At 41.0% G+C, this 26719-nt stretch overlaps 1 protein-coding gene across 1 annotated transcript in view; it reads right to left on the bottom strand.

Moving 5' to 3' along the window:
* The window catches only part of thsd7bb (thrombospondin, type I, domain containing 7Bb), a 279114-nt gene that overhangs the window by 125159 nt on the left and 127236 nt on the right, over positions 1-26719 (bottom strand). Inside the window, exons 3-4 of the mRNA XM_060941740.1 lie at positions 7022-7859; positions 272-520 (exon numbers count right to left, since the gene is read on the bottom strand). Coding sequence (XP_060797723.1) covers positions 272-520; positions 7022-7859 — 1087 coding nt within the window. The remainder of the gene's footprint in view (positions 1-271; positions 521-7021; positions 7860-26719) is intronic.

Below are 26719 nucleotides of genomic sequence, written 5' to 3' on the forward strand. Positions count from 1 at the left end.
TCAAAACTGAACATTACACCCACCACTCCACCAATCCACAGCATTTCTCTTTATTACGTCATTACTTTACAGAAGTACTTCCCAATCCTGGTGTTGGAGCATCCCAATACTTTTCTTTTTTTTTCCTGGTTAAACACCTACATTATGGACATGTGAGAATTCCAGTGTGTTAGGACCAACACTGGAAAGTGAAGTGTAAGGGAAACACACCCTCAGTCAGAACTTCTGGATGAAATAGTTTTATAGACAGCGAGTATTTTTGATTGTTTACCTGGGACAAAGTGGAAGTAACTCTTCCAGCATGTTACAAGTCTCTACTTCTTCAAGGTCAGGACATTCTTCTCCTCCAGCAGTAGGAGCTGTTCTTACGCTGCGCTTCCTGCTCCTAAAGCCTGGTGATTGGTCCGTTGTCCTACAGGTTTTAGAGCACAGACTCCATGCTGACCAATTAGAAACATCACAATCTCTGGGCATCACGCAAGAGCGAAAGTTTACAGGGGTGCCAACATGGTCGCAAAGACTGGAAACGGAGAAAAAAAAATCAACTCATGATCATGATAATGATTCACTGTAGAGAAGTGATCCAAGTCTAAAACATTTACAATGTCATATAAGATACATAGAGACTAATTTCCAAACTATTTGTTCGATTTCTGTATCAGGCCAAGATTTGTTTTCTGGTATCTAGCATGTCTGACAAGAGGTTGCTTTCCGCATTTTCAATCTTTTTATAATTGCTAATCAGTGTTACATAATGGGTAATTTCACTGAATCAATTAGCTTTGCTGCACAAAGTGAGATCACGCTCTCCCAACGACAGGGTGAAATATAATCCAAACACTGTATGTTAAAAGAAATAAAAATGATGGCATCAAAAGCTAGGGATTTATCTATCAATATTTATTAATATTTTAGCAAAGAGAATGTAAAGCTATTTAAGAAACATTTGGAAACTTGATTCCGATAAAGGTCTTGTAACATAAAGGAGTCAAAGGGGGTAGTTAGGATCTGTGCACAAGAGGTTTATTAAAGATATGGTTCATGAGAACATAAATAAATGATGCACAGTCAAAGGTCATACACAGAATGCAGTTAACATCCGTATCCAGATGGTAATCAGTAGATGTGGTCAACAGGACAAGCCAGGGTCCAAGTACAGTACAGATAGAGAATTACCAGAACCAGAGGATAAATGAGTGAAACAGGAAAACAAACCACGAAATAATTGGCAAGACTTCGCACTTGGCCTATAGTGTCCATGTGTTTTATATGCTCTGCAAACAGGAAGTTCCTGTCATAACCAAAGAAGAGAACTAGAATGGGTGGTGTGGTGGTGAATTGTCCCTGCAAGATGTAACACATGTAATGTTATTTTATTATTATATTCCATTATTATATTGTCAAACCTCAGACACATCCACTGCAAATTCATACAAAAAAAAAAAAAACTGCATGAGCCTAATACACTGCCCAGCCAAAAAAAAAAACAACAACAAAAAAAGTAATCATTTGGATTTTAATAATCAAACACTTAAGAGCTTTTGATTGGATAATTACTGCAGTGATTACTGTGTTTCAGCTGCAACAATTCTTTTAACTCTAACTGATGCAGTGAGTAGTCTCTCATTTCTAAAACAAACATGTCAGATGACGTATCCCATAATTGTGGAAAAGATGTTACTGTATTTCAGAAGGGTCAAATTATTGGCCTGCATCAAGCAAAGAAAACAACTAAGGAGATTCCTGAAATGACTGGAATGGGCTAAGAACTGTCCAAAGCATTATTAAAACCTGGAAACCTGGAAGGATAGTGATGAACTATCAACTTTGTGGAAAAATGTGATTGGAAAAAAAAAAATCCTGACTGATCATGATCAGAGATCACTTAAACACTTGGTGAAGTTGAATTGTTATAAAACAAAACAAATAAACAAAAACATCAAGAGTAGAACTTATGGTTATGTTTAATAATGAAAGTAAGATAATTTCCACACTCCCAATGTGACGAGAACTCACAGGATTGGGACTGAACAGCTGTGTGGCCAGAAGAAAACCACTTCTGAGTGAGATGAATCAGGGCAAAAGGCTTCAATTTGCTATGGAGTATAAAGATTGGACTCTGGAACAGTGGAAAAAGGTCATGTGGTCTGATGAGTCCAGTTTGACCCTGTTTCTGAGCTATGGGCGTGTCAGGGTAAGAAGGAAAGCTCATGAAGCGATGCACCCATCATGCATAGTGCCAATGTACAAGCCTCTGGAGGCAGTGCTATGATCTGTGGTTGCTTCAGTTGGTCAGGTCGAGGCTCAGCAACATTATGGGGCAATAAAATGAAGTCAGCTGACAACCTGAATGTACTGAATGACCAGGTTATCATCACATCAATGGATTTTTTCTTCCCTGATGGCACGGGCACAAACTTAGGACTCAGATTGTGAAAGAGTGGTTCAGGAAGCATGAGGAATCATTTTCACACATGAATTAACCACCACAGAGTCCTGACCTTCACTCCATTGAGAATCTTTAGAATGTGCTGGAGAAGACTTTATGCAGTGATTCGACTCTTTTGACATCAACACAAGATCTCGGTGAAAAATTAATACACCTTTGGACTGAAATAAATGTTGTGACACTGCACAAGTTAATTGAAACCATGCCATGGTGAATGCATGCTGTAATCAAAGCTAAAGGCGGAGCAACCAAAGATTAGTGTGTGTGATTTTTTTTTTTTGGCAGGGCAGTGTATTTTCAAGTGTAATAATTTTTTATCAAGAAAGAAAAGAAAAGACTTAATGATGCATTTATTATTCTCATGTGTGTATAATCTTTTTAGTTTTTCTCAAATGCAAATGTAATGCAAGTTATTATAATAGTAACAACTAATACAGTTTATAAACACAGTTAAGCCGTAATTAATCAGGCTAATTAACGAGTTGGGCATTTAGAAAAAAGTCTCTGACTTCACTCAGTAATTACATTATAATTTATAAACCAAGAACAACTGGATTTGGCAGGGACATTCAATTTTTTTTTCAGTGTTAATATGATTAAGCGTCTGCTTTAACACTTTAATAGGTATGATAATTAACTCTCGAATAATTTGATTGAAGGATCAGGAGAAAATGTAGGAGTTGTACTGAGTGGCCAGTGTTGGTTCATGGAACAAGTTTATGCTGAAAAATGTAATCGTATACCATTTTTTAGTTTTCTGGTCTTGAATTTTGAGGCATGCTAATCATATGAATGTTGGATCAAACAGCAGTGTATCTATGTTCCCAGGGTCCTGTGTTCTAATCTTAACCCTGAACCCTAACCCTTAACTCTAACTTTAGCACCCACACCCCCAACCCCACAATTGTCCATGTCATATTACGTAAATGGGGCGGCATGGTGGTGCATTGGTTAGCACTGTTGCCTCACAGCAAGAAGGTTCTGGGTTCAAGCCCAGTGGCTGACGAAGGCCTTTCTGTGTGGAGTTTGCACGTTCTCCCCATGTCTGCGTGGGTTTCCTCTGGGTGCTCTGGTTTCCCCCACAGTCCAAAGACATGCAGGTTAGGCTAATTGGTGGCTCTAAATTGACCGTAGGTGTGAATGAGGGTGTGAATGGTTGTTTGTCTCTATGTGTCAGCCTTGTGATGATCTGGCGACTTGTCCAGGGTGTACCCCGCCTTTCGCCCGTAGTCAGCTGGGATAGGCTCCAGCTTGCCTGCGACCCTGCACAGGATAAGCAGTTATGGATAATGGATGGATGGATATTACGCAAAAACAGAGCTAGGAAACATATTTTTCAGGTTCACATCATGGACTATATAGAGGTAGGGAACATTGGACCCTGGGAATATAGTAATGACCCCTATGAAAACAAACAGTGCTAGATGCACTAAATGCATAGTTCTGATTGAAAAAAACCCCAACCTTTTTAAATGTTGTTTTTCACTATTATCTTCAAATTTACATACATTTGAAGAGTTTGGTTCCAAAACGCGATAAACGCCAAATTTGAAAAATTGAAACTCCCACTACCAAACCAACAGCAATTATCATATCTTACTCGTACCATATTTTTGCCAAAATGCGATATCTGCCATTGATTTACACACTGCATTACGACCTTTCATTCCAAAACACAACAAGCACCATCATCGATTTTTCTCAAAACCAGACATATCCATTTGACCAATCAGAGGCCACCATTGGTGTGAAGTCTTCTAAGATGGCTGCGCCCATGAAGTAGGAAATTGCTTCATCACTTCTCACATTTATTGGACAATTTCATGCTGAATTATTAATAATTTTGATACAATCATCATCATCATCATCATATTTCCCTCTTGGCACATTACTGGCCTTGGGGCGCTCCTGATGGGGGTAGTCTAACATCCATCAGTTGCATAAGCCTTGTTTTGTCCATCATACACCGCCTAGCCTGTGTCCTATCCACCCCAAGCAACTTTTCGACCTTAGTCCAGACTTTGGTCGGTGTTCTACAATCAAAAAGAACTTGCTTTTGTATGGCCCAGTTTGGTAACCTGCAAACATGGCCTAGGTATTTCAAATACTGGCATTGACAGAAGATGCGGATAGGAGGAGTGTTTGTAAGTTCCCTCAGTTTTTCATTGGAAATTTTGTATCTCCAATCTAATTCACTGTCATCGGACACTTGCTTTTCTCTTGTGGGAGCACTGATGCGTTGAAACCCACCCTTGACCATTTTCCTTAGAAATCCTTTCCAGATCACTTCCACTGTATCCAACTCTTTTTCAGTCAGTGCACATGCCTGTATACTATATAGAAGGCGAGATAGCACGCACGTGGTGAGGAATCTGACTCGAGTTGATAGTTTGACTCGCTTATCTGTGAGGATATGTTTTAGCTCATTCCATTTCTGGTAGGCCGCTCCAATTCTTGCAAATAGGAAACGAGGCGTCTTTTCTTCATCGTTGGTAATTGTATACCCGAGGTATTTAAAAACCCTTACATTCTTAATTTTGTTACCATCAATGGTGAGCAGACTTGCCTAGCTCTTTATTTCCTCATTTACGTTGAAGGCCATAGTTTCTGTTTTTACATAAGACATTTTCAAGCCGAAGCGTGCAAAGGTTCGATCGTAAATCTCTAGGGTGTTCTTTAGTTCATCTATTGAGTTTGCAAAAATCGCCTCATCAGCAGCATACAGCAATTCGGTAATCTGGGTAGTTCCACGTGCTGGGGCCTCTGAGCGGTATTCCCGTGGTGATACTTCATTGGGAATGCAGTATGTAACGTTCACACCTGCACCTGGGCAACCCCTTAGTACTTCATTTCGTGCTACCCTGACTACAAAGTCCATATAGATATTGAATAGGACAATAATCTAAAAAAATTAAATAATCTATAAAATAAAATAATCTGTCATGAAAGAACATGGTTAAATGCACTTTAAATAGAAAGGGATATGTAGAATTTTGGGGAAAAATGCCTTGGCGTGGATATGTAGCGACTTGACAAAAAAAATTACTTGGTTCAGTTAAAAGCTGTTAATTAGTTCTGAATTTCATTTTTGAAGTTTATTATCATTAAGGAGTTAGTCAATAAATTTTAAAACAGGATACAGTGATTTTCCTTTTATCACTTCCCATAATCAGAAAAAGTGATTTTTCTCAAAACAATGGAATTGGATATATAGCATTTTGGAACCAAACTCTTCATTTATATTTTATTCTAAAATTTCCCCCAATTTGGTCACCTGCTAATCCTCACCCACCAGCCAGCCAGAGGGATAGAGGTGATACCATGACCAAAATATATATGAGTGTGGAGTTATTACAACGCTTCCCTATGGCTGCATCACCTGGGCACTTAAACAACAGCAGTTACATCAACTGGATGCCTTCCATCATAATTGTCTGCACAGAATCCTAAAGGTTCGGTTCCACGATCACATTTCAAACCTTGATAAAAGAAGGAGAACTGGTTGCTGTAGCCTGGGAATCAGCATAAGCTCCTGCCATCTCCTTTACTTTAGGCATGTGGCACGAATGTCAGATGGGAAGCTTCCTAAATTCCTGCTAGACTTGGTTCCCACCCATGGCTCTAGAGGTGTTGGACGCCCAAGACTAAACATCCTAAAGATGCTGGGTAATGATCTTGAGCTGTATCTCGGAGAGGATTATGATATTGCGATGGGGAAGCTTTGTACACTGGATCAAGATAAATGGCACTGAATCCTACATTCCACCAAACAATGATTAAGAGATTGTGAGCAGGCAGACCCATTGCAAGACGGATGAAGACCTGACCAAGGTACATGGTACAAGGTAAGCCAGCCAGCTCTCTCCTATTGTACAACAGCTACTAACTATCTATCCTCTTCTGCTTAAATGAGTTCCCAGAAGCCTGTGATTGGTTAGTGTCACTATGATTGAGATACTGTATGCCATCCCTCCCACCTGAGTAAGTATCAGCTCTTGTTTTATCCATAACAGCAGCTGATGCTGTTTGCTCATGTAATATTGGTTCGTTGCTTCATCCTACGCCTTTATACTGCATAATACTTGTCATAATGTTTCATGTGTCTTTATCATATTATGTGAAAAACAATACTTTAGGTGAAAATGGAGAAAAAATGGATTTTTGTTGAGCCTCATAATAAACGTAAAATGTGGGCATACACATATTAGACCTGTGGAGAGACTGAGAACTATAAACAGACACAAATATTCCTGCAGTCAGTTTGCATTTTCCAAAACAGGCACAAACAGTGGTGAGTATTAGCTGTGAATACCAAAAGGGCTTGGATGAATTACTCAGATATTCAGGAAAGAGCAGCGCTTACAACGACCCAGTTTGCAATAAACTAAAAGTAAACATTCACACTCATAAGACTGGAAACTAAAATACAGATACAAAACTGAATCTGTCACCAAGTTATGGTAAAATCTGTTTGGCCTGTTGAGCTACAATGCATCCTGGAGGATGTAGACTCACTGATTTATTAATGGATTGATTACTGATTTTTTTTAATTGGTTAATTATTTAACTCACCTTAGCATGGCATTCTTGCCATCACTTCTTGTACAACGAACTTGCCGTGTTTGGTAGCCAACATGAATATCCCATGATCCTTTGAGGCTTCTGTGGTGATCATGGTGGCGATGCTGGAAGTGGATATTCCCAGTATGCTGCTTGACAGTATGTGATGTTTTTACCACTATGTGTCCACTCAGACTATTACTAAAGTCCACTGTGGTCCTTCCACTGGGCATTGTACCTTTGCGTCTGCAAGGACTCCAAGGTCCTGCCCACAAGCTGTAGCTGTGTTTCTGTTGGTCGGGGGGACACTGGACAGTGTTGTGGCTACAAGGACGGACCTGTGTAAGGCTTGGACATGCTGCTCCACCATAAAGAGGCGGGGCTAACACCTGCCGTGTACGGTGCTGTAGAGCAGGAGCACAGGTATGGCTGCAAGGTGACCAATGAGAGAAGGTTGAAACGATGCAGTTGAGTGGGCATGGCAGCAGACACGCCCGCTCCAGCTCTGGTGGGGGAGAAAATGCTTTGCATGTGTGAGAGCTCATGGTAGTGCTGTTCAAATGAAGCACACACATCGCAGTGCGTCTCTGTAAGCCATGCTGTGCCGTCACACACTGCTCAGCAGCCAGGGGAGGAGTTGGAGAACATGGACCCCATGCAGATGGTTGCCATTCAAACAGCTGGCGCTGCCACTTGCACACTTTTTCACATGTGCGCTGGTGAGATGGACGCTTCCAGAGCTGACAGTTGGATTGGTGTGTGCTCCAGCCTTCAGAGTGAACACACCACACAGAGCGAACCTGTAGGCCTGTAGAGCCACACTCTGGGGCTATGCACCCACCCCACATGCCTTTAACACAGAGACACACACAGAGAGAAACATACAGTAGCTCTTCTTAACCTTAGCTCTCGTCATGCCCCGAAAGGTAGAACTAAAAAGAAAAAAATGAAATTTTAAAAGAGGAACAATTGCACACCTGCCCATTCATGCAATTATCCAGTCAGACAGCAGCAAGGGGCATATCCATGCAGATACAGGTCAAGAGCTTCAGTTAATGTTTACATCAAACATCAAAATGGGGAAAATATTTGATCTCAATGACTTTTACCCTGACATGATGATTGTCACCAGATTAGTTGGTTTACATATTTTTTTGGTAAACTGCTGATTTCAAGGTTTTTCCCTTGTAGCCTATACACATAAGGTTTGATGTGTTATATTATGAGATGCTTTTCTGCTCAGCATTGTTGTAAAGAGCCATTATTGGAGTTACTCCAGCCTTCCAGTCATTCTCCTCTGACCTTGCTCATCAATAAGGCATTTCGGCCAACAAAACTGGTGATCACTGGATGTTTTTTTTAATCCCACCATTCTGTGTAAACTCTAGAGATCATCCATCCATCCATTATCTGTAGCCACTTATCCTGTGCAGGGTCACAGGCAAGAGGCGGGGTACACCCTGGACAAGTCACCAGGTCTTCGCAGGGCTGACACATACGTACAGACAAGCAACCATTCACACTCACATTCACACCTACAGTCAATTTAGAGCCACCAATTAACCTAACCTGCATGTCTTTGGACTGTGGGGGAAACTGGAGCACCCGGAGGAAACCCACGCAGACACAGGGAGAACATGCAAACTTCACACAGAAAGGCCCTCATTGGCCGCTGGACTCGAACCCAGGACCTTCTTGCTGTGAGGCAACAGGGCTAACCACTACACCACTGTGCCACCTAGATCAGCAGTTTCTAAAATACTCAAACCACTCTATCTGGCACCAAACACCATGCCACAGTGAAAATAACTGAGAGCACATTTTCCCCCCATTCTGATGTTTGATGTGAACATTAACTGAAGCTCTTGACCAACAACATGATTGCAAAATATTACATCAGTGAAACTCAGTCTATGATATCAGATTAGTGTCACTGTAATAAGAGAGGATTGGTGGTGATGGGGGGTATAGAGGGTATAGAGGTTATAGGGGTGATACAGAAACTGATTGCTTTCTAGAGACTTAGAAAGTATGACATCATCATCTGTTAGACCACATGGACAGTTAAGGCCTGTGCTTCATATCACTCCCAATTCCCTAACCACACCCATATTAAAGAGTGGAAACAGATTCAATAAAAAAGAAAGGCATATGGAGACAATGGGTTTCTCAACTTGGCTTCGTTCTTTATCATCAGATATATTATCATCAGTTATTCCAAGAGTATCTTTCTATTACACTTTGACATACAGTATATATACCATATGTGATCATTTTTAATATGCAAACTATTTCAACCACAGTCAATTTTTTTAGGTATTGTAAACTGAAAATAAAAGCATTTCACTTGCCCTGTTAAATATAACGTTAATTACTATCTGAGAACAACCTCCAAAGCGTTTAACTTTCTGCTCATTATATTATATTACAGCCTGCTAATTGTTCCTAATGAGCTCTTTTTACTTCAGTCTAATATCATTTGAATTGCACTTGGTTATAGTTGTAGCCCAGTTAGTCATGGTAAATCAATTTTAAAAAATGGTGTTCAACCATTTATGAGCATAATGGATGTAGGCACAAAACTTGACATGGCTCTAATAGTCCTGAAGGTGAGTGATCTGTATGTCTGGCCTGAACTTAAAAGACAGTATTGACTACATACTGTGTGTGTGTAATGTCCAAGGCAATTTTTGTTCCTTTTAATTTAGTCCTTCTGCTGTAAATGCTGATAAGTGATCCCTGCTCCAATTCAATTGTTTTACTGCTCAATATTATGATTTTGTGACCCAAACCAGGCTGAAATATTGAAAGTAATTACAGATTCGATGAAACATTTGTCAAAAGTTATTAGGACTGATTTGTGAACCTGAAGTCTGTGGAAATTCCTCAAGAAGAAGAGGTGCTGCTGACACTTTGAGAAGAAGATTTCAGTGTTTGGTTGGAAGGTAAGTCTGTGATCAATTGTTGTCCCAAAGTATCTACATAACTCGACCCTATCTATCCATCCATCCATCCATTATCTGTAACCACTTATCCTGTGCAGGGTTGTGGGCAAGTTGGAGCCTGTCCCAGCTGACTATGGGTGAGAGGCGGGGTACACCCTGGACAAGTCACCAGGTCATTGCAGGACTGACACATAGAGACAAACAACCATTCACACTCACATTCACACCTACGGTCAATTTAGAGCCACCAAATAACCTAACCTGCATGTCTTTGGACTGTGGGGGAAACCGGAGCACCCGGAGGAAACCCAAGCAGACACGGGGAGAACATGCAAACTCCACACAGAAAGGCCCCTCTCATCCACTGGGCTCAAACCTAGAACCTTCTTGCTGTGAGGCGACAGTGCTAACCACTACATCACTGTGCTTCCCAACCCTATTTGCTGGTTATTAACTGACAAAGTGGGGATGCTGGGAAGTTCTTTATGAAAGTCAACATCCAGTTCCTTTGTCTAGGCAATGTTGAGGTCAAGGCAGTTCTGCCTGCACCACTCTGCAAACATATCCATCTTAGGCCCTGGTAACATTACAACTCATGATGGGTTTGCCAATACTTGGTGATGAAAAATTGGTCGTTTCACCACCAATCGTGTGATGCTTGGTGAATGTTCTCCGAGCTTCATGAGTCTCCACCTTGTGAGTGGCCAAAAACGTCATGAAAAATTTCAATGCATGCATATGGTGGTGATGTTTTCATTGGCAAACTAAGGCAGAAAATACTCACAGATGCATTTGGGAATACTTCCCAAAGCTTGGGGAAGCATCGCTACTGAATACCTCAGTTTCATCGATAACCCATTGTGAGCTGTAGTGTGACTATAGCCTTGGCCTATAACTGTTCCTGTGGGTTGGTGGTGTCCATGATCACAGTGTCATCAGAGTAATAATACAGGGACCTGCAATAAAGCTAAAGTTGGCTGTCTGAGTGGGACCTGACTATACCCTTTGGGTTTGGACATCATTTCTCAAAGATTTCAGACAGTTCCTGAACTCTGGTTGGGCTGTGTTCATAACCTCAATGCCAAGATCTAGTCTGACCACTGCATCTATTCTGAAGGAAGATGGTAATGGTTATGGTCACTGGTCACTTTTTTTAATTGAATTACCATGGTAATGGCCACTGGTAATTGTCATAGTTCAGTTGTGCCTCTTCTTCATTCCTCTTGTCCCAGTTGTTTCCCCTCCCCTTAATTTCTTGTTTGCCTGTGTGTGTGTGTGTGTGTGTGGGTGTGGCTGTCCTGCTTTCCTGCTGCCAATCTGTCTATACTCCTGCAAACCATCCAGCAATCAAGCTCCAGCAGTATATACACCCCAGCTCTGCAATCCAGTCTTCGCCAGATCATTCAATCTACTTGTATGGTACTGTGTGGAGGCCAGTCCTGTAACTGGTTGAGGTGTCTCTTGCATGTTTTTTTTTAGTTTTGACTAAATGTGAATCTCCTGTGCTTCAGATCCACTGTCTTCCTCTTACCAGTCTGCCAGCCACCCCAGTCTGCCAACTGGTCTTCAGTCCTACTCTGCCTGTCCGCTCAGCTCTCCTGGAAAACCCCTGATCTTCTGCTTGCTTTTACTCAATAAATCAACCTTACCTGCTGAACTGTTAGTCTTGAGTCTTGCTTTCGGGTCCAGTCATCTCAACACACTAAACAGTAATGGTTGTAAATATACTGCTAGCAGTGGGTGAAGGGGGTATCTACAGCTTTAGGAAGCTTGTAAAGCTTAGTAATAGCAAAAGAGATCTGTTGAAAGAGAAATTCATCTGTTAAGAGTAGCTGAGTCTAAAAGATTGCCAGCACTTTACAAGCAGAGTTGTTCATTGACGAGTACCTGAATGACAGATGGCACATTATCAAGCTCAAAAGACATTACATGGTATTCTTACTCTCACTAAAAATGGCCAAACTCTTCCATCCTGCAAGAGTTTATTTGGATTCATGTTCAAAATTCTCTCTGTGAAGTTATTAGGCACACTTTTCCTTTTCTGGTAGTGGAAGAGACACCCAGAGGACCGATTGCCTAAGGTTATTTTATTGAACAAACACAGATGGGCTCCAGTCATTAACTATATTCCTAAAAGTGTATTTATTTGTAAGGTTTACCTAATAAAATCTAACCAGCCAAAAATATGGCTGCATACAGACATGGAACTGGAGGTTCAGTTGTTTTACAGATTAAACATCACAACATTGAGGAAACTGGCACTCACTCTCTAGAGTATGGTGTGAAAAACAAAATACGTTGCGAACGGTATTCGAGTCAGTAAAAATAACTTCTTAACCTAATAAAACAGAGAAAAATGAACTTGTGCAAGTTATCAGGAAGGTGCCAATAACCAGGAAGGTACACCACTACAAATGTTGTGTAGAAGAGCATATCTGAAAACATAAGACATTGGAACCTGAACCTTCTGTCAGCTAAGAATAGGAAAATGAAGATACAGTGCACACAGAATCTCTAAAACTGGATAGTCAAATCTCAATTTCTGATGTGAATTGCATATGGTAGGGCTGGAAGAATTTGGCGTAAATGATATTACGCCAGAGGTACTGCATGCTTAAATGTACTTTTTTGAGCTGTAAACTAAATATGATTGTACTATGATGAAACACATGCTGGTGTTAATATTGACAAAAAGATCCTTTTATAAAAAAGAAATCAGCATTTTATGGCTTGAAAATGTCTCACAATTCCATCTACTGATTAAAATAATCCTGAACTTTGCAAGTCTGATGTTGACACAGAGTTGACCATTTGGTACTTCTTTGTCATGAAATTTATATAAAGAATGTTAACACCCCCCAAGTGGGAGTCTGTGAAACCATACTCATTTTCAAATATACACTGATCGAGAATCATCATTCACAGGCGTTTATGCCCACTCTCCCTACCCCGCCTCCTCCTTTGGGGTGGCACGGTGGTGTAGTGGTTAGCACTGTTGCCTCACAGCAAGAAGGTTCTGGGTTTGAGCCCAGTGACTGACAGGGGCCTGCAGTTAGGTTAACATGGGGACAGCCTTGGACTGAAGTGCCCTCGAGCAAGGCACCTAACCCCCAACTGCTCCCCGGGTGCTGTCGCGTAGCTGCCCACTGCTCTGGGTATGTGCGGATGCTCATTGCTCAGGTGTATATTCACTGCTTCAGATAGGTGAAATGCAGAGGACAAATTTCACTGTGCTTAAGTGTCCGTGTGATAAATAAAGTGTGCTATTTTCATCTTCTCAGTCTCTCCAATTGCTGTCTTCAAATAGGATTTTGTTTACTGTGTTTACTAGAAGGGTATATATGAATGCCACCCTCTTGTGATATCCATGACTTTGTAAGAAGTGGAACTTTTCTGAAAGCTCAGAGTTCACAAGTTGTGATGTGTTTGCTGACGTTTTCAGAAATGGTAGAAGCCATGGAAGTACAAAGTGTTCTTAATAATTTTATAATATGTCTGAGGAAAATTCCCAATGGCCTCATGTTTTCACTATGGCTTTGCAGTTCCTATAGTACATCACTCACTGTGGGTGGCACAGTGGTGTAAGTGGTTAGCATGGTTGCCTCACAGCAAGAAGGTTCTGGATTTGAACCCAGTGGCTGGCAAGGGCCTTTCTGTGTGGAGTTTGCGTGTTTTCCCCGTGTCTGTGTGGGTTTCCTCCAGGTGCTCCATTTTCCCCCCACAGTTCAAAGACATGCGGTTAGGTTAATATGGGACGGCCTTGGGCTGAGGTGCCCTTGAGTGAGGCACCTAACTCCCAACTGCTCTTTTTGTATGTATTCTATACTGACTAATCACTAAATTTAGGCTACTGCTAAGAATGATCTGGGGCACGACAACAAACTTTACTTGTTGATATTACATGCATGAGTTATTCAGTTAGTCAAGTCAAGTCAACTTTACTGTCAAATATGCTATACATGCTCGACATACAGCACAGATGAAATTTCAGTCCTCTCTGATCCACGGTGCAAACAGGCAATGCAATAAATAAAAATAGAATAATTGAAACTAATAAACAGTATAAACACTCTAGATAAGAACTAGACAGACTAAACACTCATATATATAATATATATATACACACACACACACACATACATACACATATACACACACACACACACACACACACACACACATACAGTGGGGCAAAAAAGTATTTAGTCAGCCACCAATTGTGCAAGTTCTCCCACTTAAAAAGATGAGAGAGGCCTGTAATTTTCATCATAGGTACACTTCAACTATGAGAGACAGAATAGGGGGAAAGAATCCAGGAAATCACATTGTAGGATTTTTAATGAATTAATGGGTAAATTCCTCGGTAAAATAAGTATTTGGTCACCTACAAACAAGCAAGATTTCTGGCTCTCACAGACCTGTAACAACTTCTTTAAGAGGCTCCTCTGTCCTCCACTTGTTACCTGTATTAATGGCACCTGTTTGAACTCGTTATCAGTATAAAAGACACCTGTCCAAACCTCAAACAGTCACACTCCAAACTCCACTATGGCCAAGACCAAACAGCTGTCAAAGGACACCAGAAACAAAATTGTAGACCTGCACCAGGCTGGGAAGACTGAATCTGCAATAGGTAAGCAGCTTGGTGTGAAGAAATCAACTGTGGGAGCAATTATTAGAAAATGGAAGACATACAAGACCACTGATAATCTCCCTCGATCTGGGGCTCCACGCAAGATCTCACCCCGTGGGGTCAAAATGATCACAAGAACGGTGAGCAAAAATCCCAGAACCACACGGGGGGACCTAGTGAATGACCTGCAGAGAGCTGGGACCAAAGTAACAAAGGCTACCATCAGTAACACACTACGCCGCCAGGGACTCAAATCCTGCAGTGCCAGACGTGTCCCTCTGCTTAAGCCAGTACATGTCCAGGCCCGTCTGAAGTTTGCTAGAGAGCATTTGGATGATCCAGAAGAGGATTGGGAGAATGTCGTATGGTCAGATGAAACCAAAATAGAACTTTTTGGTAAAAACTCAACTTGTCGTGTTTGGAGGAGAAAGAATGCTGAGTTGCATCCAAAGAACACCATACCTACTGTGAAGCATGGGGGTGGAAACATCATGCTTTGGGGCTGTTTTTCTGCAAAGGGACCAGGACGACTGATCCGTGTAAAGGAAAGAATGAATGGGGCCATGTATCGTGAGATTTTGAGTGAAAACCTCCTTCCATCAGCAAGGGCATTGAAGATGAAACGTGGCTGGGTCTTTCAGCATGACAATGATCCCAAACACGCCACCTGGGCAACGAAGGAGTGGCTTCGTAAGAAGCATTTCAAGGTCTTGGAGTGGCCTAGCCAGTCTCCAGATCTCAACCCCATAGAAAATCTTTGGAGGGAGTTGAAAGTCCGTGTTGCCCAGCGACAGCCCCAAAACATCACTGCTCTAGAGGAGATCTGCATGGAGGTATGGGCCAAAATACCAGCAACAGTGTGTGAAAAACTTGTGAAGACTTACAGAAAATGTTTGACCTCTGTCATTGCCAACAAAGGGTATATAACAAAGTATTGAGAAGAACTTTTGTTATTGACCAAATACTTATTTTCCACCATAATTTGCAAATAAATTCTTTAAAAATCAGACAATGTGATTTTCTGGATTTTTTTTTCTCATTTTGTCTCTCATAGTTGAAGTGTACCTATGATGAAAATTACAGGCCTCTCTCATCTTTTTAAGTGGGAGAACTTGCACAATTGGTGACTGACTAAATACTTTTTTGCCCCACTGTATATATATATAAATTGGAGCAAATAAACAGTCAAGGGTACTTGAGGTATAGCAGGTAAACATGAAATAAGCAGTATAAACAATAAACTAATAGCTGTTAAGGTGAGGTAGTGCGGAATAGTGCAAATGAGCGAGGTAAAGTGAAATGTGCAGTCCCTGAGTTCAGTGTGCGAATGAACATTGAGAGTATGTGTGTGTGTGTGTGTGTTGGGGAGGGGGGGGGACTGTGAGGGTGACATGATGTCAGATGCTGAAGGGGGGGCAGGGGTGTGTGCGGGCAGAATCTGTGGCAGGGGGCAGAGGGGGGAGGAGGGGCAGAATAGGGAGGGAGTTGAGCCTCCTGACCGCCTGGTGAAAGAAACTGTCCTTGAGCCTGCTGGTTTTGGCCCGGAGACTCCGCAGTCTCCTCCCCGACGGCAGCAGGCTGAAGAGGCTGTGAGATGGGTGGGTGGGGTCACCTGCAATCCTGATGGCTTTGCGGGTGAGGCGGGAGTTATAAATATCCATAAGAGACGGGAGAGAGACACCAATGATCCTCTCAGCTGGTCTCATGATGCGCTGCAGAGTCTTGCAGCAGGACACGGTGCAGGCGCCGTACCACACGGTGATGCAGCTGGTCAGGATGTTCTCGATGGTGCCTCTGTAGAATGTGTGCATGATGGGGGCCGGGACTCTTGCTCTCCTCAGTTTGCGGAGGAAGTACAGACGCTGTTGGGCTTTTTTGGCCAGTGATGCGGTGTTGTTGTTCCAGGACAGGTCTTCAGAGATGTGCACACCCAGAAACTTGGTGCTGCTCACCCTCTCCACTGCAGCACCATCGATAGTTAGTGGGGCATGCTGGGTGTGCACTCTCCTGAAGTCCACAACAGTCTCCTTCGTCTTCTCCACATTCAGGTGGAGATTGTTGTCCTTGCACCACATGGCCAAGCGGCTCACCTCACTCCTGTAGATTGTCTCATCGCCATTGTTGATGAGACCCACCACAGTCGTGTCGTCTGCAAACTTAATGAAGAGATTTGAGCTGGATGTTGGTGTGCAGTCATGGGTCAGCAGAGTGAAGAGGAGGGGGCTCAGCACACATCCTTGAGGGGCCCCCGTATTCAATGTGATGGTGCTGGAGGAGTTGCCGCTGACCTGTACAGCCTGTGGTCTCCCCGTCAGGAAGTCCAGCAGCCAGTTGCACAGGGAGGTGTTGAGTCCCAGCTGGTCCAGTTTATGAAAGCCTTGAGGCAAGTACAAACTCGTTCCCTTCCTTGCACTTCCCTGAGCAAAATAAATATTTAACCTTTTACATTACAAGCATTCTTATCCAGAGCAATGTACAACAACAGGACCCTGACTGGCCCACAGCAGTGGGCAGCAGGTGCCTTGCTCAAGGGCACTTCAGCCATTCCTATAGGTCTAGGGAATCAAACCAACAACTTTTGGTCCCAAAGCTGCTTCTCTAACCTTTAGGCCATGGCTTCCCATGGCCTTTCACTATCTGATTTCACACATTTACTTTAAAACTGCAATAGTTTACATTATGCTGCATGTAACAAGTGGGCAATGGAGTTAAAGTAACAATTGCCAAAGGTCAACTGCAGTAGGCTTGAAACATTTTCAAAATGCGATGTGAAATGAACACTGTCGTAGAAGTGGAAGACTGAATGAATGATAATTATAGTATAATTTCCAAAATAGTTATGGTGAAAATGATTTTTTAAAAAGATTCTTTTTAAAAAGATAAGTGTCCAGCCTTGGGATGTCAGGCACATGCTTGAAGGCTCCTGATATAATGTGACAGCTAACAAATTCCACGCCCACTCCATCATTCAGGCCATTGCTATGGCAGCAACAAGAAGACAGATGGAGAGAGAGAGAGAAAGGGGAAATGGATCGTTCTCTTGCCAATGTGCATGTTCGAGGTAAAGCAACTACTGCTTTAGGCAGGTGAAAAATAACGATAATTATGTGAGACAGAAAAACCTATCCCACAGGGCTATATAAAGTGGAGTATACCATCTGTTCAGAAAGCAGGTTTGTAAGCCCTGTCTGTGTGTCTATACTATACTGTACATTAATTATGTAACTATAGCTAACTCGGTGTGTGTGAAAAGGAGAGAGATTACTGTAATAGAGAAGTGATGTTTATAATAGACATAAAATGATTCACCAATTCATGCAATGATATTTTTGAAAAGTAAATAGATAAATAAATGCAGACGTTTTTATTACCCAAAATGCAACCTTTATTTTCCTACTCTTTATCAACTTAAATATTCCTTTTGTTAAATTAAAAAAAAAACACTTTTGTTTCATCACCAACAATAATTATTTATGCACATTTAGGAAAATATACACTCACTGGCCACTTTATTAGGAACACCCACCTGCTGTTTTATGCAGTTTACTGATCAGCCGATCCCTTGACAGCAGCACAATGCATAAAATCATGCAGATACAAATCAAGAGCTTCAGTTAAAAGTAGACGGCCTTTTGATTTCATAAACTCGGTGAAATTTACTTCCCTCTGAAATTTGATCATATGTTTATTTTTGTAATATCTAAAAAACAAACAAACAAACAAACAAACAAAAAAAAAAAAAAAAAAAAAAAAAACACAGGCCATTCTGTGGCTGGGAAGTTATTTAATTTGAGGGGATTCCCTAGCAAATAATGTACATGATGAAATCGTACACGAAATCGCTCAGTCAAGGAGACAGAGGAAGTCCGTGTGTGCGTGTGCGCATGCGCAGGTTTACCTTTGACCATGCAATGACCTGACAATTCCATCATTCTGTCGCTAAATGAACAGCTGATCACACTGAGGTGCTCGCTGACCGCCGATATTTATTAGTTTGGTCCTGCGTTTACTTTCCTTCATATACAACATAACATCTTTTTTTCTTGCTTTCCATTACTGTAGTCAGTCTTTCATGTTTCATTCGCACACTCACATCCTCCATTTTTCTCTCCTGTTTCAAATTTGTATCCCACAATGCCTTGCATCAACAGGGAAAACCCACCACGTGATGCATGACATAGTATATTGAATTGGGTCATGGTGAAGCAGGAAAAAGTAGCAGAGAATTTAGGGCCACATGGTTTTCTCATCTCTCATCTCATTATCTCTAGCCGCTTTATCCTGTTCTACAGGGTCGCAGGCAAGCTGGAGCCTATCCCAGCTAAATACGGGCGAAAGGCGGGGTACACCCTGGACAAGTTGCCAGGTCATCACAGGGCCACATGGTTTTCGTCTCATCTCATTATCTCTAGCCGCTTTATCCTGTTCTACAGGGTCACAGGCAAGCTGGAGCCTATCCCAGCTGACTACGGGCAAAAGGTGGGGTACACCCTGGACAAGTCGCCAGGTCATCACAGGGCCACATGGTTTTAAATTCATTAATTGTTCTTTTTTTTTAATCTCATCTCATCTCATTATCTCTAGCTGCTTTATCCTGTTCTACAGGGTTGCAGGCAAGCTGGAGCCTATCCCAGCTGACTACGGGTGAAAGGCGGGGTACACCCTGGACAAGTCGCCAGGTCATCACAGGGCCACATGTTTTTCTCATCTCTCATCTCATTATCTCTGGCCGCTTTATCCTGTTCTACAGGGTCGCAAGCAAGCTGGAGCCTATCCCAGCTAAATACGGGCGAAAGGCGGGGTACACCCTGGACAAGTCGCCAGGTCATCACAGGGCCACATGGTTTTCGTCTCATCTCATTATCTCTAGCCGCTTTATCCTGTTCTACAGGGTCACAGGCAAGCTGGAGCCTATCCCAGCTGACTACGGGCGAAAGGTGGGGTACACCCTGGACAAGTCGTCAGGTCATCACAGGGCCACATGGTTTTAAATTCATTAATTGTTCTTTTTTTTTAATCTCATCTCATCTCATCTCATCTCATCTCATCTCATCTCATTATCTCTAGCTGCTTTATCCTGTTCTACAGGGTTGCAGGCAAGCTGGAGCCTATCCCAGCTGACTACGGGCGAAAGGTGGGGTACACCCTGGACAAGTTGCCAGGTCATCACAGGGCCACATGGTTTTCTCATCTCTCATCTCATTATCTCTGGCCGCTTTATCCTGTTCTACAGGGTCGCAAGCAAGCTGGAGCCTATCCCAGCTAAATACGGGCGAAAGGCGGGGTACACCCTGGACAAGTCGCCAGGTCATCACAGGGCCACATGGTTTTAAATTCATTAATTGTTCTTTTTTTTAATCCCTAATAAAACTGGAAGTCTGTGATTCAAATTCAGTAGCTTTTGGTCCATTAAACAACAAATAATTGGGTGTCAGGGAAAATTATTTTATGACCTAAACTTGAAAAATCTGAAAAGCAGTCTAGCTTTAATGTTCACTTCAAACATCAGAATGGGAAAAACTGTAATCTCAAAGTGTGACTTTAACTGTTACATGGGTGTTGGTTTGAGCCAGATGGACTGGTTTGAGTAATTCAGAAACTGCTGATCTCCTGGGGTTTTTACACACAACAGTTTCTAGAGTTTACACAGAATGGTGCAAAAAACAAAAAACACTGAATGAGTGAGTGACAGTTCTGTGGGTGGAAACAAATGCCTTGTTGATAAGAGAGATCAGAGGAAAATGGCCAGATTGATTCGAGCTGCCAGGAAGGATATGGCAACTCATATAATCACTCTTTATAACTGTGGTGAGCAGAAAAGCATCTCAGCATGCAACAGCAGAAGAACACATTGAGTTCCACTCCTGCAGCCAAGAACATGAATCTTAGAATCAAGAACAAGTTCATATTAAAGTGGCCAGTGAGCGAAATATAATATAAATTTAATAGCCTTCGAAGTAACAAATTCCTTTTATTAAAAATGAAAAAGTTAATAACAAATAAGCCTTTTATGAACATTTGTACTCCCTCCATTTGCCTCACTTTTCTTCAGCTTTCAGCAATCTGTTAAAAGAGGGCTCTGATTTCTTGTTAAATCTATTTGTACAGTCAATCACACAACAGCTCGTTCCCATTTAAGATTGGTTTTCTTTTGTGTTTTCATACCATTAGAGCTGTGTTACTTCCACCTCGGATGAAATCACGTGTATTCCCACTATTGTACTTTATTATTCACTCTGCTGTCGAAACAAAACAATTACCATGAGGAAAAATAATACTACTTAACTACTCAACTGTTACTAAGTAACAATATTAACATTATAAGTAATTATTGTATTTTAAATAACTCATAATGGATGTTCAAACTTCGCAATCATAAAGTTAATTTCTCCCTTTTAGGTTGCTGTTAAAGTGAATGTGTAAAATGTTTTTTTGTTAAATGTGGTACATCAAAGTGATTGAGCCTTTGGCGTAGAGTGTATATACAATGTACAGTGACAAGCGCAGGTATTTATTCTCAAAAATAAAACCTTGAGTCACAGCAATGACAAATAACTTATTTCTCCACAATCTCTCTCTCTCTCTCGCTCTCTCTCTGGTGTGCTTTACTGGCTTTTTGTTCAGATGTCTTGATGCTACAATAGAGCTTAGCCTCAGGGTTATGCAATATGTGGGACAATAAATAATGTGTGTGCTGCCATGAAAAAAAAAATCAGAGAAAGGGGTAAGGAGTAGGAATAGATGACACCTACATAAGCTCTAAGTACGAGATATATAACAACTGATATAAACCCATATAAATATTTCGACGACAAGACAAATTTCAAATCTTTCATCAGTTTTGATGTCATTTACATAACACCTTAGTGTTTATTTATTTAAATGCCATAAGGTTCCGTTATGATAGTTTATGAGCTGACAACTGATGCTGTAGCTTTGTATATTTATGGCATTTATGGTGGTGTAGTAGTTTGCACTGTCGCCTCACAGCAAGAAGGTTCTGGGTTCGAGTCCAGTGGCTGACAAGGGCCTTTCTGTATGGAGTTTGCATGTTCTCCCTGTGTCTGCATGGGTTTCCTCTGGGTGCTCCGGTTTCCCCCACAGTCCATGCAGGTTAGGTACAATGGGGCCACTGTAATTGGTGCAAGCTGTAGTGGTTTCTCAGCCATAATGTATATACATATATATCTCGCTATGGCAAAGCTAATAAAATTAGAAAGTATATTTCTGATTAGTGTCAGAGTGGCGCAAGCTGTAGCCAAATTGTGAGGCAGAAATTGTAGTCAGTAAACAGGTTGGAAAGTAATGAAAACAGTGGTCTTTATCAGGAAGTCAGTCAGGAAACCAAACGGCTCGGTATAGTAAGGTACGGGACACAGAACAATACTTCACGAGGTGTGTTTGTGTTCATAAGCTGAGCTGATGCAGGGAAGGTGATTGCGGGATAATTGGAGACAGGTGATGTAGTTAGAACTCTGGTGACGGGGGAGGGCTGTGTATCATGGGAAGTGTAGTCCGGAGCAGCCATGTTTGGAGGCTGCACCAAACTCAGGTTTTCAGTGCTGTTACTGACAATTAGATATTATGAATACTTAGAGCAATATCATGACATTCATTCATTCATTCATTCATTCTGTCCAGTAAATGCTTTATCAGCTGCACCACTGTGCATCATGAGAGAGTTATTTGCCTCTTTTTGTTGGCCCTGAAGTAAAATGCATATTACAACCCTGCTTATAAGTCTCCTATAAATACTTCAGACATGACCCAGTGCTGTTCTGGATCCAAATACAACCTCACTAAACAGCATTTGTCACGTTTCTGGCATGCCCATATTTCAGGACATATGAAAACCTTGGTCTAAATCTAGTGTTAATTGGGATGCTTTAATTTTCTGCTGTGAATTTCCTTATGCGTTTATTCAAATATCATTTTTGGTCAAACATATAAATGGGGAAAATGTATAGTCGAACCAATAGTTGTGCCTTTGAAGAGTGATAGTTTGTGCAGTGAACTACTGACATGTTCGTTCTTCAATGCTTTAAAATGTTGCTGTTAGTTACTAACATTAAAGATGTAGTAAGACTGAAGTAGTTTTCTTATTTATTTATTTGTTTGTTTATTCCCATTCCAAAAAAGTGTTATAATGCGTTTGCAGGGTATGTGGCGCAAATTATTAGTGTCCAGATGCAGATGATTCCTTACTGAATATGCTGTGTATGCACACGTGTACCTATAATTATCGTAAAAGAATCCTGTAACTTCAATACAAACGTAATAATTCAAGACCAACTGGCAGTCAGCCATTGTGTTGTAATGTTGTAGAGCGGATAATGATTTTATACTACTATAGGATTGTTAATGCCAGACGTCAAGATGTTACTATCTGATTAAAAATGGCTAACAACATTGCATCAAGAAACTATACATGGCATTGCAGGTTCAGTGGACAAACAATACCTACAAGTAAAATATAATGAGATGAAACTATGAAAGTTTTTTTCTTTCTGTGGAGTTTTATTTAGTCCACTTATTATTATTTTAAAAAAAAGCAACAAACCCTCAATCTTACTGATTAATATTACTGGTGTGGCTCTAATCAGTGCCTTATTGATTAGAGTGGAATGCATATTTATAATCAACCACCTTGTTCCATTCTTTTCAGCATGAACAACAGTTAAGTTTGCAGTACCTGCTCTTTATATAATTACTTGAAAAGCATAAAGTGGTGCTTGAAAGTTTGTGAACCCTTTAGAAGTTTCTATATTTCTGCATAAATATGACCTAAGACATCATTTTTCACACAAGTCCTAAACGTAGATAAAGAGAACCCAGTTAAACAAATGAGGCAAAAATATTATACTTGGTCATTTATTTATTGAGGGAAATGAGCCAATATTGTATATCTGTGAGTGGCAAAAGTATGTGAACCTCTAGGATTAGCAGTTAATTTGAAGGTGAAATTAGAGTCAGGTGTTTTCAGTCAATGTGATGACAATCAGGTGTGAGTGGGCACCCTGTTTTATTTAAAGAACAGGGATCTATCAAAGTCTGATCTTCACAACACATGTTTGTGGAAGTGTATCATGGCACAAACAAAGGAGATTTTCTGAGGACCTCAGAAAAAGCGTTGTTGATGCTCATCAGGCTGGAAAAGGTTACAAAACCATCTCTAAAGAGTTTGGACTTGTAGGTGCAATAGGCTTATCAAATCAGTCTCATGTAAAAAGGGATCGGTCTCATAAATTCATTAATCATGAATTCAAGTGTCTAATAGTTTATAGCTAAACTATTAAAATCAATGGAATAACTTAGTGGTGATGTTGCTATAGTTTTAGTGAGTATTGTAGCTCTAATGTAATACGTTTACTCTAGATCTATAACATTCATATAACAACCAAATGGGTGAAGGCAATTAGAATACTTGTTTGGCAGAGGTTGGCACTCAGTGAATGTTGTAGCAATAGACAGGACACAGTTTATTCCAAAGATACCATTTATTGAAATAGCTGCCATGAATTAGTAAACTAATACTGATCAAATATAGCAACAATAGAAGCCAAGGAATAATTCAATATAAATGGTGATACAATGTATACAGGTAATAATCAGTAGTGTATATGATGATAACTAAGGCAGTAATGGTGATCAGAAGTAATAAGCTATATGCAAGTTTACAGTGTAGGGGCGAGTGGATGTTAAAATGTGAGAGGGAAATCACGTGTTTGTGTGAGTATGTGTGTGTGTGTGTGTGAGTATGTGAATAGAATGTGCGAGTCCTGTGCTAGGCCTTGCCTAAAGGGGGATGGGCAACAAGGAGAGCGCACGAGAGAGAGAGAGAGAGAGAGAGAGAGAGAGAGAGATAAAGGAGCTGTAGTTTAAAAACTAGTCTCGGCTAGGCCTTAAACCCAACTTCTACTCAACCCTTTGCTACTCCTGAAATCCCAATGTTGAGGAGTGTAGTGCGATAGAGGGAGTTAAAGAGAGAGAGAGAGAGAGAGAGAATGCATGCACGATCTAACTAAATACAGATAGTAAACAAAGCAAATCAAACAACACGCGGTCTAAGAGCAACTTTCATGTGAATCAAAATGCGTACATTTACACCATGAATGAATTCAAATAAACAACATTCTTCACATTAACTAGCCACAACTAAGACTACTACGGGAATTACATCCTGACCCCTACTCAGTGGACTTTTTACTTTTTATTTTTTTATTATTTATTATTATTTTTATTTATTTTTTATTTTTATTTATTTTTTTCTTTGTCTATAATTGTAAAGCTTCCTTGGGTTTCTTGAAAGGTGCTATATAAATTTAACTTATTATTATTATTATTATTATTATTATTATTATTATTAAGACTAACAATTGCCCAGATGCCAGCCTTACTTGAGCTCGCTCTTGCTTGGTGACTGAAAGTGCACCGTCTGTTATCCGAAGACAGCGCGGAGCGCAGGTCCAGGGAGAAAATAGTTCTGTTCCTTTTACTTTCACAGCTCGTCAGCTGAAGATCTTCAGTGTCCTGTCAGTCATCTGATGATCTGGAAGGAATCTTGTTTGTAGCTCGTCGACGTTGCGAAAGGGAAAAGGGATACGGTTGCCTTTTCTCTTTAAAATACTGCGTGGGCTGCAGTAACTAACTGGTTCAGTTATTATTGCAACTATGTGAAGATCAAATACCTTGAACTTTGGCTAAAGGTCCGGTATCAATAGCTCGTTCTTTCTTCTTCTGTAGCACAGCTGCAATGGCGTCTCTTTCATGCGTGGAAACCCACCACCAGAGAGAAGGAATTTTGATTTCAGGTTTTAAGGTTTTAAGCACAGTCGTGACATCACTGTATTTGGTATCCGGTATCATCTCTGTATCCAATACCATTACAGGGAGTCAGAAGAATGAACGGAGATAGAACATGGCATTGAGTACAGGGATTGGTATGTTCAATGCTGTACAGTGAAAAGGGGAAGATTACTATGGCTATGGCATGGCAGCCCCCCTACAGACTCCCCTAATCCACAGTCAGACAGATTGTGTACAAATAGAAGAAATTCAAGACCACTCTTACCCTCTCCAGGAGTGGTCAACCAACAAAGATCACTCCAAAAGCAAGGCGTGTAATAGTCAGTTAGGTCACAAAGGACCCCAGGGTAACTTCTAAGCAACTGAAGGCCTCTCTCACATTGGCTAATGTTAATGTTCATGAGTCCACCATCAGGAGAACACTGAACAACAATGGTGCACATGGCAGGGTTGCAAGGAGAAAGCCACTGCTCTCCAAAAAGAACATTGCTGCTCATCTGCAGTTTGCTAAAGATCACATAAACAAGCCAGAAGGCTATTGGAAAAATGTTTTGTGGACGGATGAGACCAAAATAGAACTTTTTGGTTTAAATGAGAACCATTATGTTTGGAGAAAGGAAAACACTGCATTCCAGCACAAGAACCTTATCCCATCTGTGAAACATGGTGGTGGTAGTAGTATCATGGTTTGGGTCTGTTTTGCTGCATCTGGGCCAGGACAGCTTGCCATCATTGATGGAACAATAAATTCTCAATTATACCAACAAATTCTAAATGGAAAATGTCAGGACATCTGTCCATGAACTGAATCTCAAGAGAAGGTGGGTCATGCAGCAAGACAATGACCCTAAGCACACAAGTCATTCTACCAAAGAATGGTTAAAGAAAATGAAGTTTATGTTTTGGAATGGCCAAGTCAAAGTCCTGACCTTAATCCAATTGAAATGTTGTGGAAGGACCTGAAGCAAGCAGTTCATGTGAGGAAACCCACCAACATCCCAGAGTTGAAGCTGTTCTGTATGGAGAAATGGGCTAAAATTCCTCCAAACTGGTGTGCAGGACTGATCAACAATTCCCGGAAACATTTAGTTGCAGTTATTGCTGCACAAGGGGGTCACACCAGATGCTGAAAGCAAAGGCTCACATACTTTTGCCACTCACAGATATGTAATATTGGATCATTTTCCTCAATAAATAAATGATCAAGTATAATATTTTTGCTTCATTTGTTTAACTGGGTTCTCTTTATCTAATTTTAGGACTTGTGTGAAAATCTGATGATGTTTTAGGTCATATTCATGCAGAAATATAGAAAATTCTGAAGGG

The sequence above is a fragment of the Neoarius graeffei genome, chromosome 15, assembly GCF_027579695.1.
Source record: "Neoarius graeffei isolate fNeoGra1 chromosome 15, fNeoGra1.pri, whole genome shotgun sequence".
NCBI classification, from domain to species: Eukaryota; Metazoa; Chordata; class Actinopteri; order Siluriformes; family Ariidae; genus Neoarius; species Neoarius graeffei.